Raw genomic sequence first — 17,849 nt, forward strand, 5'->3', positions numbered from 1 at the left:
ATGACAAAGAACTCCTTAAACTACAAAGACATATTATTATTTTATTTTATTTTTAAATAAAAAGGAATTAACACTTTTAGTCGATCAAATATCAATAAATTCTAATTTTGTTCCTTATGATTTTTGGTTAAGCACATTTATCCTTTAATGAATTGATATGGGCATTTTTTATCCCTCTAATTGTAAATCTTCACAAATTTAACGACTTATGAAGTGCCAAGCCATTCAACTATCGACGTGTTATGTAAATATTTTACTATTATTCCATATTTCAAGGCAATATGATTTTAAAAATAGTCTAAATATCACATACTTGCTTTATAAAAAGTTAGATGTGCTTCCTTAAATATTATAAGGACCAAACAATAATTTACCAATAATCAAGGACCAAAAGCGCAATTATAAAACACTATACTTAAATCACTAGTTAAATAATTAAGACATGTGGGTTAATTTCAAATCTTCTATTATTGTTTAATTGTATATATTAATTAATTTCTCAAAAATTTTGGTTACCTATTCAAGAAGAAAACTCTAAGCTAACCAAAAAGCAAGAAGTTTATAGACAAAAGGAAGGCATGAGAATGAGTTAAGGAATATCTAAATTGAAAGAAAACAGCCTTAAGCATCTCAAGAAAAGTCTCTCACAAAATTCTTATATGTTTAATTGTATATATATAACCAATATTTTCAATCTCTTCTGTACCAACAACTCAAAAAACAAGAAAAAGAGATTACAAATTCCCATATAATTAGCAAAAGAAACAGAGAAAACAATGAACTCAAAGGGAGCTGCAGCTGCTGGAGCAACTCAGGTTTATGAAGATTTTGTGCCAACTACAGAGGTGGTGCAAGAACAAGACTCTGACACTCTTCTCCTTCGTCTCGCAGGTAATCTTCTTTTACTGTTTCTTCGTTCGAGGGAATGGGTTGTCGTCTCCTTATATCGTGTTTTGAGCGATTTTCGCCTCGTGAGTTAGCTTTTGAGGTTGAGTCATACTTGAGATCCATTTCCTTGACAGTTTCACTGTTTCAGTCGCTGTGAGCTATATTGCTCGAGCTTTCTAAAACATGTCGTGTTACTTGTGTTGCATCCTCAAAAAATGCTCTACTTTTGGAGGATTCGACATGTATTAATCATCGATATTTTTGAATAGTACGAGCAACATAGGTTGTAACTTATAAGATATGCTTGGATTTCACCCGGTGGGAAAGTTTATGTGACTTTAGGATATGAGAATAGTAGTGTAACTCTCTAAAATTAGATTCTGAACAAAGAAATGAGAAAAAGAAGGAACACAGATACTTTATGCTATGTCGCCCAGACTTTACACAAATGTTACTGCACCCGTGTTGGATCCTTAAAAAATGCACTACTTTTGGAGGATTTGACACAGGTGCTGCAACATTTTTGGAGAGTTAACATAGACTTTGTGTCCTCAGCATGACGTCTTTATTTTCATGGGAACCCCATACAAGATCAGGTGTCGTAATCGGATGGAAATGTCACATGTCAGCTATGTTTTTTGGGCCCTCCAACTATGTCGTTGCACCCGTGTCGGATCCTCAAAAATCGCACAACTTTTGGAGGATTTGACAAACACCGGCTAAGATTTTGAAGAATTCGAGCAACATAGCATTTCAGAGTAGCTTATTTTATGGCCTTGTGTTACATTTATTTTCATGTTTGATAATTTGTTGTACAAAAAACATTGACATTCTACAGGTTTCAAAAAGGAACAAGTGAGGGTTCAACTGACCAGAACAGGAATTCTGAAGATCAGTGGACAAAGTCCAGTTGTTGGGCAGAATAAATCGCTTAGGTTCCAGAAAGACTTCCCTGTTTCAGAGAATTGCGACAAAACGAAAATCAGTGCAAAGTTTGAAAATGACATTCTTTATGTTAAACAACCAAAACTGATAACTTCATCAGAGAAAAAGGATCAGGAACCGCCAACCGCCAATGCTCAACAGCCCAAAAAACCAGCAGACAAGCCACAACCTCAAAAGAAAGACGAAGAGCAAGCAAAAGGCGGAAAAACTCCAACACCATCACCAACACCAACACCAAGAGAAGAAGTGCCTAAGCAGCAGACTAATGCTGACAAGCCAGAAAAAGAACAACCAAACACAAAAAAACCTAAAGATCTCCCCGAACAAACACCTGCTGAGAAAACCGGTACTAATAGACCGAGTTATGAGAGTAAACTTGAAAATAATGCAATGATAGGAACTGCAACTGCTCAGGCGGAGAAGCTGAAAATGCCAAGGAAAGTGATGAACATGACTCTGATTGCTCTTTTGGTTCTTGGAATTGGCCTATATATCAGCTATATGATGAAGTCTAACAATTACAAAGCTGAGGAATGAAGCGTTTCATCCAGTGATTAAAACTAAAAGTTGTGATATTTGTATTTCTACCAGCTCATGTGAGTGTGAATGAAGAACTCACTGACTGCTACTCCTTTTTTCTCGTTGCATTGCTGAAATTGTGTACATGAAACATTTGTTTCGAATTTGAAAAAATCCATACTTATAAAATAAGACTTTACTACTGTATGTCTAATGTGTGCTTATTATCAACAAGAAAGCAAAAAAAAAAAAAAAACTGAATTCATGTCCTAGGAAAAGAGTGAATCCAAGATCAAGCAGATAGATTATTGGCATAATACATAGATAGACACCTTAACTTGACCTCAACTGACAACTAAATACTCCAACTTTGAGAATGCACATCTAGACACCTCAACTCGTCCCAGCTGTGTCACGTGGACACTGGACACTGACATGACACATAAATTTTGGAGGTGTCTAGATGATCATTTTGTAAGTTGGAGTGTTGAACTGATACAGTGGAGATGAGTTATGGTGTCTAGATTATCATTTTGTAAGTTGGAGTTTTCAACTTACAGTAGAGGCCAAGTTTAAGTGTCTATCCACGTATTAAAGGGAAAATAAGATCAATGAAGAGATATTTTTATTTGACGACTAACTGTCACGCCATGATGGAGGCTAAACAAGACATTCTTTAGGAATAACATTCAGTAAAATAAGAAATTGTGAGAAGATACTAACTGCATGAGCATCAGGAAGATGTGTTGCAGTTTAGGACAGTGAACACGATAGAAGAATCACATTACAATGCAAGTCCTTCATAACTGTCCTCTCAATCTCCTCCGACGATGGCCCTTCCATCAACAAGCTGATTCATCACGAATGAGGCAAAGACAACAGCCGAGGCATGTTGATGACTGCCCATAAGATGTTCAACCCCACAATTGTGGTCACCGACGTACTTGGAGATACGAAACCTATCCATGCTATCATACCTCATGGCCCGCAACATCCGGTCACAATTAGGAGATTTGCAATCCACCCTATACAATTTTGTACAACTCCTAGTCGTTTTAAAACTGAAAGGCTTCCTCACCCAAGCTAGCTTCAGTGCCACCATTAACTTGTCACAGCCCCGACGAGGAGTATGACAGGCTCCGACCCTTAGGCCGAAGTCACATGACTTAACTGTTACTTGGACATCACATACCATAACTCAAGAACGTCTGCTCGCGGAAAAGGGCCAACATAAAGTATTCGATAAATCAACACACATATATATATGCGGACCGGCAAGGTCGCTACAACATAAAGTATATCGTAAAGCCGACAAGGCTATCAGAAAAACATCAAGGAGCCAAAACAAGGCCGACAAGGCCATACTTAACATTTACATACCCCACAATGCCCATGAGCCTCTAAGAGTATACATATGAACATATATTACACTAACAGAAAAATACCAAAAGATAGCAAGCCCGGAGTAATGGTACTTGCTAACACCGCTGAAGCTGGGAATCCTACTGCGGCTGCTCCTCAATAAATCTTTCAGATCCTGCAGCACGAAATGCAGCGTCCCGTGCAAGGGACGTCAGTACGGATAAAAGTACTGAGTATGTAAGGCAAGAGGGCAACAACATAATTAAGATAAATTGTGACATTAATATAGGAAGAAGAAATCCGAACATCTGGAAGTAGAACAACATGCAATGCATGATAAAATCATTTGTATGCTTATATATATATATATATATATATATATATATATATATATATATATATATATATATATATATATATATATGTATATGTACGTAGTAGATAGTATCCATGCCCGACCGTAAGGCTCGGTGTTATATATGTAAAATCATGCCCGACCATTAAGGCTCGGTGTTATCATCATTAGCCCGCGTCTGGGGCAATATCATAACATGCCCACTACAGTGGTGTGCACATCTACGCGCCATGCCCGACCGACTATAGCGCGGAACGGTGTAGTAAAATAGTGCAATACATTTATATATATGTATATACGATTAATGGGCTGGACTGAAAAAAAGAACTGTGCAGGATTCCGCTGTCGCGGAAGGAAAGCACAAGGTTCTGAGGGCTTCCGCTTTCCTTCCGCGATGCGGACGGAAAGCGCAAGGTCCTAAGGCTTTCTGCGCAGAACTCTGTTTTCCTCCCGCAACAATGTTCTGAGGCTGATTTTGAATGAGAAATCAAGGATCTGATTCTTGGCCTTTCGGGGTGACATAAGGTCGTTAACCTCCGAATATTTTATGGAATTCGTATCGGGTCCAAAGGAATAATCGATGACGACGAGTGAAATAATGTTTTAAAAAAAAATCAATCAAACAACAAGACCTTAAGATTGAAAATACAAAGCATAAGAATGGAGTGGAATTTGTTATGGAATGCTCGTGTTTATGTACTAATTGGATTCGTTCCAATGAAAGTGGGAAGCGAACACCTTACATACCTTATCTGTCGAGCCACCACTTAAGAATTCCTTATATCGAAGCTTGCCCTTCACCCGAGCCTATATATCGAGAAATGTATCATTAATCACACTTTCATCGCATTCCCATCAACTTATAAGTACTAATTATGGAAGACTAATTTGCACATTTCCATCAACTTATAAGCACTAATTTATGGAAGTCTAATTTGGGTTACAAAAATTTGGGCAGCATTTCCCCTATATCATCGACTTCTTCCAAATACCAAAACAACTCTCAAACAATACCAACAACATCAACAACAACATTCTCAACATTCTACAAGACAAATATATGTATTTTCATCCAAAATCTCCTTCAAACCTCAATCCATAAGCCAACAACATCAATACAACAAACTACAACTCTTATTCTTGTAACTATTCCTTAATAAATGTTAATAAGAAAAAGATTCAATAATTCATACCTTATATTCACTAAAGTGATAAGATCTTCAATATCCACTTGTTTCCATGCTCACTCTAACACAAAACAATATGGTAATCGTGACTACAAGTTGTCCGGACTTCGATTAGTATTCCGTAGCTTGAATTTTGCTCAAAAACCTCACTTCTAGGTGGTATAAGAGCCCTCTTTGTTGGATGAAAGTTCTGGAAATTTTTGGACAATTTTTGATGATGAAAAATGGGGTTTTGACCCCTTTTATAGTAGTTGGGTCGGCAGTACTGTAGCAGTGCTGTAGCGACCCTGTTTCTGCTCTGTCAGCTCAGTTTGTAACGTCTATAATTCTCTACTCCAATGTCCTATCGATGAGCGGTTAGTTGAATTAGAAACTAGACTCGACGAACTTCATTTTAGGATTTTGAAACACCTTAAAACTCTTAATATACATGGAGATATACCCCTCCAAAGTTGACTCAAAATCCTATTTCAAATTTTTGACAAACTTATTTCCCTTGATTTGCTTGGTCCCCGAGTCTTTCATAGCTTATTATATGAATTTACACCCTCGTAACCATGAGATAAATGCTCCACGTCTAGACTTAAACAACTAACGCCTAATAGATTTCACGTACACGAGTACGAGGTGTAACATAACTCTTGCTTGTTACTGAATGTTTTCCCATGAAAAAAACCAGTTCCATCAGGATAGCTGTGGCTGGCATGTGATCCAGTATCCTGCCCAACAACAGCAGGATGCTCTTGTCATCATTTGGAGGAGTATCCATATCCATTAGACCTCATTTTGCATTATATCTTCATCGACTAACGGTTGTGGTGGGGGTGGAGGTGGTGCGGCGCTGCTGATGTTGAAGCTTCTCAATAACATTTATTATTAAAAGGGGCCTACAACTATCAACAATATCGTTAAGCATATACAGACCCACTTGCTTTTTTTTTTCCCAGGCAGGCAAAGCATTAATTATATAACTAATGCGCACGTCGCTGGGCTTACAAGTTACTAGCCCGCTTCCTATTAAGCTCTCGACCAAGTGCAATGGGCACTGTCATCTTCTTCAAAGACTTCCAATTCCATATTTTTGGGGTCTCCTCCCATTCACCCTGTAAAGCATGAATTTAGGGTCTAACTCAACCCCAAAAGCTAGCTCTAAGAGAAAAATTGCCCAAGCTCATATAAGGAAACCATTTACCCATTCCACTACCAATGTGAACTTCTAACACTCCCCCGCACGCCTAGACATACTTAACTGGAGTGTGGATAATATAATATGGGGGCCCAACATCGGTGAATATATAACCGGGATGGGTCTAGCTCTGATATCATGTAAAGATGGATCTTGGGCCTAACTAAATCCCAAAAGCTAGCTCATGAGGGGAGGATTGTCAAAGCCCATATAAAGAGACCAATTACCCATCCCACTGCGATATGGGACTTCTAACACACCCATGTAATCATCACTTACAATAATATATTTTGCTATCAACATAATAAACCTAGACTAGTCGATGACTGAAACAACTAACACCAGTCGAGATCTTCAGAATGACAAAGCACGGAGAAAGCTCTTACCAATTACCAGCTGAACTCAGGGACGGCTCAATAGCAATGGAGGCCTAAAACCAAATCTTTATATGGGCTCTTATATATAATGAGCATCTTTGATTGAAATTAAATAAAATGAGAACTTTGTTTTATATATTACAAAATAAATGAATGTATTAAACGATCCAAACTTTGTTTGTTGCGACAATTGCATGTTTGATTGCATCACAACCGAAAGGAGAGAACCCAAGAAACTTTCAAATTATGTGAGAAGAATAAATGATAAGTTGGATTATTAGATAGTGTTAAGTAGTAATTAGTGAATAGCGAAAAATAATTAAGCTAAAAAGTAAAAAGAAATTGGTAAATTATTACTCCAATTAGTAAGTATTATTTACTGAAAAAGAAAAATTAAATCATTAAATGGTAATATTAAAATAAAGAAATAAATTTATGAATGGAAAAAGGGCCAAATATACCCCTGTACTATGGGAAAAGGGTCAAACATACCCTCGTTATACTTTGGGGACAAGTATACCCCTGCCGTTATACTATTGGTTCAACTATACCCTTCATCTATTAAAGTTGCTCAAGGTGGACATCTAATTCTACGTGACATCGAAATTTGATGAGGTGGATGCTGTGTGGCATGCCACCTCAACGCCCCTAACTCATTTTATCCTTCCCCTCTATTTGTTCTTCCACCACTAACCTCGACCGGCATCGACACTATCACGGCACCATGACCATCTCTATATCTAATGGGGGTTGGCACATGATCAGGGTCTATGTATCTAATCTATGCACAACCAGAGATAGAAAGAGAACCCGAAGAAAATCTCTTTCTGCCTCTCTCGTGAGTATTATGTAAAAGTTCATAGAGATTCCCCCTTTTTATTTGATTTTTTATGTAGAATCTTATATGTTTGATTGTTAATGGTGCTTATTTTCTGTGTAAAAAGTAATTTAAGTGATCTTGCCGCCGGTGGTGCAGTAGAAGGAAAAGATGGTGTCAGATCGGAAAGTTCATGCATTTGAGGAGGTTGCCAACACGCACAACAAGACCAAATATTGCTGGCTTATCATTAGCGGAAAGGTAAACATCTAATGTAATTTTGCACATGTGCGATCAGGGTTTATTTAAGATATAGTAGAGATGGTCACAGTGGCCGTGATGGTGACAATGTTAGTGAAGGAACACAATTTTAGTGGTGAAAGAACAAGTAGAGGGAACGGTAAAATGGATTAGAGGTGTTGAGTTGACATGCCGCATGACATCCTCCTCATCAAATTTGAGAGCCATGTAGGATTGAATGTCCACCTTGAACAACTTTAACTGATGAAGGGTATATTTGAACCAATAGTATAACGTCAGCGGCATACTTGGCCCGAAAGTATAACGAGGGGTATATTTGACCTTTTCTCATACTACAGGGGTATATTTGGCCCTTTCCCGATTTATCAATGATAACACTATATTATTAGAAAAATATATTTATATAAATTGTATTCCATATATAGCGAAATAGTAATTATTTTGGGGCCCTCAAATTCTTGGGGCTAAAGCAAGTCACTTGCTTTAGGGTCTAGCCGACAATGGCTGAACTATTGGAATGGAACAATGACTCCCCAAGAGAATATATACTATCAAAACGACCTCCAATGTCGCAAATAAGGCTACAAATTGCGCTGGAAAAGGTGAGATTTTACAACAGTGGGAAATTAGTTAGAGTTGTTTTCAGAGATTTTTGAGAGCTAGGGATAATAGTGGCTAAAGTTGAGAAGTTTTTCATCGTTGGAGGAGTGGTTTTCCTATTAAAAGCCAGGTATTTGCGTCGAAAAAAGGAGACGATGGTATTCATATATATTACCAAACAGGACTTATCTATTTTCAAAACTTTAGGGATGCAGACTATTTTGTATTTTTTTTTTCAAGACTTTGAGACTGGGGTGTGAGTCTTTTAAGCCTTTGGGGATGGGACCATTTTATATTTTTTCAAGACTTTGGGGCTAGGGTGTAAGTTTTTTAAACCTAAATTTGCCTAATCACTTAAAAGGGTATTCTCCTCATTTTTACAACTTTTGGTGTATTCTCTCAATTGAAGTTATAAAGAAAAGAACTTTTACCCACAGGTTCCAAGTCACTAAGTGCTAAACCATCCAATTATCGATGTGTTATGTTAATGTTATTGTTACTCCATATTTCGAGGTAATATAATTATAAAAAAAAGGTCTAAATATCACATATTTGCTTTATAAAGGGACCAAAAATACAAATTTAGTTAATTGAATGTTAGATGTGCTTACCCAAATATTACAAGGACCAGAATAAGAATTTATCAATAATTGAAGAACCAAAAGTACAATTATCCAGGGAAAAAACTATATTTACATCATTTATCAAATAGTTATGACATGTATTTTAATTTCAAATCCCTTTATATATATATATATATATTACAGCAGTTTCTCACATATTTGGTTTACCTATTCAGGAAAAAAACTCTGAGATATAACCAAAAGAAAAGGATCTATAGACAAAAGAAAGGCATGAAGATAAGTTAAGGTATATCTAAATTGAAAGAAAACAGCCTCTTAAGCATCTTAAGAAAAGTCTCTTCTCAATTTTTATTTTATGTGTGTATATATATAACCAATATTATATCCAATATCTTCAAAAAGCAAGAAAAGAGCCTTTACAACACATTTCAAATTCCCATATTAGCAAAAGAAACAGAGAAAAAAATGGGAAATACAGTTTATGCACCATTACTAGGTTTTGAAGATTTTGAGCCAACAACAGAGTTGGTGCGAGAACAAGACTCTGATACTCTTCTCCTTTATCTCACAGGTGATGTTCTTTTACTGTTATTTACTCGAGGGAAGTAGTTGTCGCCTCCTTATATCATGTTTTGAGCAAGTTGTTGAGGTTGATTTAGATTCAGGTCAATTTCCTTGATAGTTTCTTGTCGTCGTACGCAATGTTGCTCGGACTCTCCAAAAGATATTGTCATAGATCTGTGAGATCCGCCAATACTACACTACTTTTGGAGGATACAACACGCACTAGTCGGCCTTTTTGAATAGTCAGAGCAACATAGATAGTAAGACAGTTGGATTTGGCGTCGTGGAAAAAGCTTATATGACTTTAGGACATGAGAATAATAGTGTAACTCTTCTAAGATTAGATCATGAACAAGGAAATGAGAATCATACAATAACTTTTCTTATGTAACTAGATGTCATTGGCCCGTGCAAACATTTTGTGTTGTATATTACCATCAGTTAAAAAAGAATATGTCTTTAACTCTATCAAATTCATTCATAAACAAGTAAAAAAAAAAAAAAAAAAAAAAAAAAAAAAAAAAAAGGGCAGCCCGATGCACTAAGCTCCCGCTATGCGTGGGGTCCGGGGAAGGGCCGAACCACAAGGGTCTGTTGTACGTAGCCTTATCTTGCATTTCTGCAAGAGGTTGTTTCCACGGCTCGAACCCGTGACCTCCTGGTCACATGACAGCAACTTTATCAGTTACGCCAAGGCTCCCCTTCATTCAGAAACAAGTCAACAACATTAATTTAAAGGTATTTGGTTAAGTTATTCTATAGCTTTCTTAATAAAAGCAAATTAGCTTGGAAAGACAATTTTTAGAAATCGTATATACTGCATCAGTTAAGAGTACTGTTTTTATGTGTAAATCCCATTTTGGGATCGAATGGACCAACTAAGTAGTATTTATTAAAAATAAAAAAAGAAAAAAGAGAGGTTTTGTTTACTAAACAATTAAAAAAATAGAATAAACAGATTTTAATAGAATAATAATTGATTCTCATCTTCATCAGAAATGTTACATTAATTGTATCTAGTGAGTATTAGTTTTATTGTAGAAACTCGAAGTTATAAATCCAAGTTCCAAGCTCCAAATTAAATAATTAATTAATCTTCAAGAATACTAAGCATATTACCTTTCAAATACTATCACAATTTTCTTCATGAGCGAGCATAGGGGGTTAATTTGAATCCACTTTCGCTGGAAATTATATTGTATATTCAAGATTAAAATTATTTTTCATAAATATATATAGTAGATGTCGAATCTCTTTGACATCTTCATATATTGACTTTGAATCCGCTTAGTGGAATCTTGATTCCGTTGCTCATTTTTATCCAAATAAATTTGTCTGGAAATCCACACAATAATACGACTTGAGATTAAAAAAAAATGTAGTTACTTTGTTGATTTTAGTAGAATTTATTGGGCTATCTTTAGTTAAGCAAATGGTAAATTGAGAATAAACTTACACATGATTCCTTTATTCCCTTTTACCTTTCGTGATTAAACTCATTCAAAAAAAAAAAAAAAAAAAAACTATCACTGTGTACAAGTAATCAAACAATTATGTAACGAAGAATTTATAATAGGATTAATATAATTGTTCCGCAAATCCCTAAATTAATTTTGATTTTTTCAGACACCAATCTTTCAAAAAAACAATTGAAATTTATCCTGGTAATTTTTTTTTCTTGTGTGCCATTCTCGTAAAAGAGTTGCTTGTAGTTTGGTTTGGTTGGATTGGATTTCCATCTCAATGTTACTTAAGTCGTCCTTGTAAAATTAGGAACAAATTTTTTTTTTTGGTTGAAAATTAAATTACTTAGGAGGAAAACAAAAACTAAAGAGATAGGAGTTCCTGTTTGGTTATTTTTATTTGTTTTATTAGTACTATATATATATGTATATATATATATTATATTAGTACTATATAAATGAGGATCTCTTATTTTGTTGTCCTCACAATGCCAATATATATGTACCAAGCTTCTACACGTGGCTGCTTTCTTTTTCATTTTTGCACTCATTGTTTTTTCCCTCAAGTTTATCTCTACGTGGGCTTTGTATTTGGTGTCTACCCTATTGATATTTTAGTAACCGCCTGTGAATCTTTATGGCTCCTTTCTCCTTCCTATCCATATTTTGTGGTTATTTTTAGTTTTTATATTTAGTTTAAAATAAATCATATCTTACTTTCTTGGTCCTGATTTAAATATCTTAATTTAACTAAGTATAGAGTTTAAGAAATAAAAAAAAAGATTTTTGAATATTGTGGTTCTAAATTAAAGATGTGTATATATGTACTTAAATGTCCTTTGAATTTTCCGGTTATAAATTTGCAATGCAAGATGTTTATAATATCAACTTACTAAATATAGAAAGTGACACTCTTTTTACAAAAAGGAAAGTAAAACACTTAAATTGTGACAGGGGATACATAAATTAGTATTCTCTCCGTCCCAATTTATGTGGCACCTTTCAGATTTCGAGATTCAAGCAAGTCTTTCTTTGACCTTAATTTTTTCATATCTCTTTTAAATATTCTTAATTATCAATTATTTTGATTTATAGTACTTTTTATATAGTTTTTAAATTTGTAAATTTTATTTCAAAAAACTTAAAGATTTCATGGCCAATTCACAGTCAAAAGTAAATTGTTTGACTCTTGAAATCTGAGTTGTGCAACATAAATTGGGACAAAAGTAGTTTTTTTTCTTATTCAAATTTTCCCTTGTTTAGATGTGTGAATTTTTACATAACCAAGAAATCATATTAAATTGATACTATTTAACTAAAAGCAATTTAATGAAAAATATTCTTACTTTCTAGGAGTAAATAATTCTTAAGGGGTGTGACCAAGCTAAAAACTCTGTATAATATGGACCCAGGGGTATATTAGATTACCCTTTACATTTTTGATAAAATTTAGGCAATTTTGGAGCCACATTTTTGTTTCCAACTATAGCATTTATTAGTTTTACTAATTACTCTATTTTGTTTTAATTTATATGGTACTTTTCGTTTCGCGAGAGTCAACTTAACTATATTCAAAGCTAAATTAAATTACACCGATTTCATATTTTATATAAAATTTAAATATTTTAAATCTATGCAAAAAGTACTATATATTGCAACGAGAATTAACATTTTAAGCATAATAGAGAATTACATTAATTCTTGAGATTCATTTAATGAATTTGGTTTTCTCCCTTAATTTCATCTAAAACTAAGCTTGAATTACCACATTTAACTAGAATAATCTCTTGACACATGAAATATCATGAGTGAAATTGAAACTTAATAAATACCAAAAGAAATAATTATTTATATCCATAAATAGAGAAATTAAATGCTCACAAATTCATAAAAATATCAATATTTTTTATTTATGATTTCACCGAGTTGTAATTATTTTATATAATTTAGTGTTACTTACGGAATGTCACTTCATTTTGTCCCTTTGGTATTTGCTAATTTTCCTGCCAAACTTCCTTCTTCATACATAATTTTTTGTTAAAGATTATCTAAGAAAGTGAAAAAAAAAACTTTTGAATCTTATGATCTTAAATGGCTTAATACCTAGATGGATCCTTAAACTTGGCATGTTTTGTAAGATAGGCATATAAACTTACAAGGTGACCAGATAGACACTTAAACTTACTCAAAGTGTATTTTTCAAGTTTTCCAGTTGTTTTGAAAACAAAAACTATATTTTTCAAACACTCACAATTTTCATGGCCAAACAAGCCCTAAATATATCACAAAATCTTTTTTTTTTTTAAATGCAAAAATAAGGCAAACGCATATACATGAGACTATAAATGTGCACTTAAACCAATAAATACTCGCTAATCGCAATTTTGCAGCTTTCAATTAACTCGGTTTTTTTTTTTTTTACACTTGAATAATTAAAAAACAATAACTTTAACCAATAAAAATCCTTAAAAAAAGAAATTTCAAATTAAGAAAACTGTAAAGCCGAGAAGAAAATCCTTTAAAAAAATAAAAGTAACCTGTCATCAGAGAACGTGCGTTATGGAATACATGCATATTCCAGAATCATATGTAAATATTATAATTGTTAGTGTTGCGGAACGTGCAACCCGATCCATAAAGTTAGTGGTGTGTAACGTACAATCCGATCCATAAATATAGTATATTGCTGTGGAACGTACAACCCGATCCATATATATATATATATATATATATATATATATATATATATATATATATATATATATATATATATATATATAATTATATTTCTGCGGAACGTGCAACCCGATCCATATATGTTAGTGCTGAGGAACGTACGGCCCGATCCATAATCATCATATGTATAAATGCATAATATAACTAGCATGCATGAGAGCCCATTGGAAGCCATTACTCAGTCGGAGTGACATAAGGTCGGTGATCTCCGAATAAATTATGGAAATTCGTATCGAATCTAAAGAAGTAACTTAATGGCGATAAACATAATAACATACCAAGAATCAATCAAGTAACCGAGACATTAAGATTTAAATGACATGATGTAGGAATGGAGTGATTCATTATGGAACATTCGGGCCCATGCTCTAGTTGGATTCGTGCCAAGGAAAGAGAGAGAAACGAACGCCTTACATACCTTATTCGTCAAGCCACCACTTAAGGGATCCTTTATTCCGAGGCTCGCCCCTCACTTGAACCTATATGGCTAGAAATACATTTTTAATCATACCTTCATCATGCTTCCCATTAATTCACTCGTACTAGTTATCAAATACTCTCCCCTATATTATCTACTTCCTCCAAATACCAAAACAACTCCCAAACAATACCAACAACATCAACACAATATTATCAAGATTCTATAAGATATACATGTACAATTACATCCAAACTATCTTCAATTCTCAATCCATGCTCAACAACGCCAACACAACAATCCATAACCCTTATTCTCGTAAACATTCCTAAATCGATATTAAGAAAGAGAGATTCATACCTTATCCTTGCTATAATAGGAAGATCTTAAAGATTTACTTTTCTTCCAAGCCAACTCCAACACAAAACGAAACTATAATCGCGACTACATGTTGTCCGGACCTCGATTAATACTCCGTAACTTGAAATTACTCAAAATCCTCACTTTTATGTGACATATAGGCTCTCATATGTTTGATGAGCTTTCGAGAGCATTTGGGAAATTTTTTTATGGAGAAAAAGATGAATTTTAGCCCTTATATAGTGGATTAGAGTCGGCGTCACTGTAACACTGTAGCAGCGCGCGACACTATGCGTTCGCGCAGTGCAGTGCCCTGCTTTGCCCGCCTAACTTGTAATGTCCATAATTCACTACTCTGACATCATATCGACGAGCGGTTTGTTGCGTTGGAAACTAGACTTTCTGAACTTAAATTTAGGCTCTTGCTTTGCTTCAAAACTCCTCATATACTAAAAGATATTCTTCCTCCAAGTTGGGCCAAAATTGCCCCTCATATTTTTTTCAAAGTTCCAACAAATTTAATTTCCTTGATTCACTTGCCCTTCAATCCTTCCATGGCTTATTATATGAACTTAAACCCTCATAATCATAAGATTGGTGCATATAATCTCATATGTTCTTGAAGGTAACTCCAGCATCTATACTTAAAACAATCAACACTCATAAATCTCAACGTACAAAACTACGGGGTGTAACACCGTACTTTGAAGTATCGGCCGTACTTGCAGCCTGTACTTGGATGAAACGACGCGGGTGAAGTACGGGCCATGCATGCAGCCCATACTTGGATGAAAAATTCTAGTGAGTAATTAATTTTCCTAGCAAAGTACGGGACAGAAGTCCGTCCCGTACATCCAGCCCATACTTGGGTGCCACTTTCTAGTGCTCTCTGATTTCTTCCCCTCAATGTACGCCTTCAATGTACGTCCCGCACTTCAAAGTACGGGCTGTACTTTTTTATGTAAGTCCGTACTTCGTCCGTTCTGAGGGGGAATTTCAATTCTAACACTTTTGTCGTGGTTTCTAAGTCTTTGAATCATGAACATAAGCTGGTTAGGGGTACGAGGTGTTACAATCCGATACACATGTGATAGTCTTTTTGAAGGGTACGAGCAACATAAACTCTTGGGTCCTCGACACAATGTCATTATTTTCATGGGAACATCACAAATAATCAGATTTCACAATAGGACGGAAATGTCACATTTACTATGTTGCTTAGACCCTCCAAAAATGTTGCTACACTCATGTCGATCCTCCAAAAATGTATAGATTTTGGAGGTTCCGTCACACACCCCGTGGTATTTTTGAAGAGTACGAGCAACATAACATTTAAGAGTAGCTTATTTATGGCCTTTTGCCGCATTCATTGGCCATGTTTGACAATCTGTTAATACAAAAACATTGAAATCTCTGCAGGTTTCAAAAAGGAAGAAGTGAGGGTTGAGTTGACCAGAACAGGAATTATGAAGATCAGTGGAGAAAGGCCAGTTGGTTTTACCACTGATGGTAACTTTCTTTATCTTAGATTCCAGAAACACTTTCCTCTTTCAGAAAATTGCGACAACACAAAAATCAGTACAGAGTTTGAAAATGGCATTCTTTATGTTAAACAACCAAAACTGAAAAAAGGAACTGCAGCACTGGCTGAGAAGATGACTATTCTGATTGCTCTTTTGGTTCTTGGAATTGGCCTCTATTTCAGCGGCATAATTGCTCTTTTGGTTCTTGGAATTGGCCTCTATGTCAGCGGCGATATGATGAAATCCAATTATTACAAAGCTCACGAATGAAGCTTTTCGTCCATTAATCAAAAACTATAAGTTGGGATATTTGCACTCCTCCCAGCTCATGTGAGTGTGAATGAAGAGCTCACTGACTACTCCCTTTTCTCATTGCATTGCTGAATTGTATACATGAAACATTCGATTAAAAAATTCATACGAATAAAATATGACTTATACTATGGTGTTCTGATATATGTCTGATCTGTGCTTATTATTAACAAGAAAGCAAGCAAAAAAAAAAAAAAAAACTGAATTCATGTCCTAGGAAAACAGTCAACCCAAGATCAAGCAGAAAGACTATATTAACGGGAAATGAGAACAATAAGAAGAAAGGCTATATTAACGGGAAATGAGATCAATAAGCAGAATATATCTGTATTTGACGACTAACTATCACGCCATGGTTCTGAGCCAACACTCATTGAGATTTCATATGGCTAAACAAGAAATTCTTTAGGCATAACATTCAGTAAGTTAAGAAACTGGGAGAAGTTACTAACTTCATGAGCATCAGGAAGATGTGTTACAGTTGGGGGATAGTGAGCACGATCACTACAAAAAGAGCTGGAATTAGCTACGAACTTCGTCGCTAATCCTTCTGTAATGCGTGCTAAATTTCTAGTAGCTAACAGAATTTTCTGATAATCCGTTGCAAAATAGGATTAACGAAGGATTTTGTTGTTTATCTTCAGAATTTGTTATTTTTTAATGGATAGAAGAATCACATTTCCATCAGACTACTATTGTGTTTGATGGATTATGAGAAGATGGTGCGAATCTTGCTAGTTATTAACTTGAGTTGTTTCGAAGATGTAAAAGTTCATCGATGTTGCAGTATGATTATTTCGTTTGTCAACAATTTGGTTTGGAACGCTGTACTTAATAATTAACAGATCATTCTGGATGCAGATACATTCTAGATTGAATTAAATATGTAATTCCTAGCAAGGATGTGAAGGAGGGGGCTTCCTGACACGAGTTGCTTGTTCAAAGCCATGTGCAATCTCAATTAGTGTTGGCTCAGAACCCTTTAGTCCTCCAAAGGAAATCCCAAACGGGGCTCCACTTTAATCATAACCAGCAGGTACGTCGATCCCCGGATAACCTCCGATCGCAATAAGACTAGCAATGTCCACACCAGGTGACATCAACACGTCTAACTTATTGTCTTTCATCATCTTCTCGAACCCATTTGCATGCTTTTGTTATGTTCCTCAGTGCCTCCCTTTCCAATTTCCCTATTCCATTCGTCTTCTCAGCTTCCAAAATCATTTCTTGACGATAATCTTTGACTTTTTCCTACAATGATATATAAAAAGAAAGAAGAAAAATTAACTTAAATAGCCGCTCACCCAACCGCTTAAACTAAAAATAGCCGGCAGATGTACAATATACGTATAATCCATGTATATTATATGTATAGCCATGTTGTATAAAATA

At 35.1% G+C, this 17,849-nt stretch overlaps 2 protein-coding genes across 2 annotated transcripts; both read left to right on the top strand.

Moving 5' to 3' along the window:
- Nucleotides 1-693: 693 nt before the first annotated feature.
- On the top strand, nucleotides 694-2,559 carry LOC132600702 (inactive protein RESTRICTED TEV MOVEMENT 2-like). Its single transcript, XM_060314030.1, has 2 exons — nucleotides 694-891; nucleotides 1,727-2,559. Exons 1-2 carry the CDS (start codon nucleotides 777-779, stop codon nucleotides 2,368-2,370), a joined length of 759 nt encoding a protein of 252 aa, XP_060170013.1. The 5' UTR covers nucleotides 694-776; the 3' UTR covers nucleotides 2,371-2,559.
- Nucleotides 2,560-9,379: 6,820 nt separating this feature from the next.
- LOC132599528 (inactive protein RESTRICTED TEV MOVEMENT 2-like) lies at nucleotides 9,380-16,601 on the top strand. The gene is made up of 2 exons (XM_060312876.1): nucleotides 9,380-9,652; nucleotides 16,042-16,601. The coding sequence occupies exons 1-2, from the start codon at nucleotides 9,547-9,549 to the stop codon at nucleotides 16,413-16,415; spliced, it is 480 nt and encodes a 159-aa protein (XP_060168859.1). The 5' UTR covers nucleotides 9,380-9,546; the 3' UTR covers nucleotides 16,416-16,601.
- The last annotated feature ends 1,248 nt before the right edge of the window (nucleotides 16,602-17,849 follow it).

The sequence above is a fragment of the Lycium barbarum genome, chromosome 6, assembly GCF_019175385.1.
Source record: "Lycium barbarum isolate Lr01 chromosome 6, ASM1917538v2, whole genome shotgun sequence".
Taxonomy (NCBI): Eukaryota; Viridiplantae; Streptophyta; class Magnoliopsida; order Solanales; family Solanaceae; genus Lycium; species Lycium barbarum.

What these genes read in the sequence shown, in the direction of transcription:
- LOC132599528 (XM_060312876.1), top strand. Translation starts at nt 9,547, where the DNA reads ATGGGAAATACAGTTTATGCACCATTACTAGGTTTTGAAGATTTTGAG. An exon ending in TCTTCTCCTTTATCTCACAG is followed by an intron (nt 9,653 to 16,041) that starts GTGATGTTCTTT and finishes AAATCTCTGCAG; the next exon opens with GTTTCAAAAAGGAAGAAGTG.
- LOC132600702 (XM_060314030.1), top strand. Translation starts at nt 777, where the DNA reads ATGAACTCAAAGGGAGCTGCAGCTGCTGGAGCAACTCAGGTTTATGAA. An exon ending in TCTTCTCCTTCGTCTCGCAG is followed by an intron (nt 892 to 1,726) that starts GTAATCTTCTTT and finishes GACATTCTACAG; the next exon opens with GTTTCAAAAAGGAACAAGTG.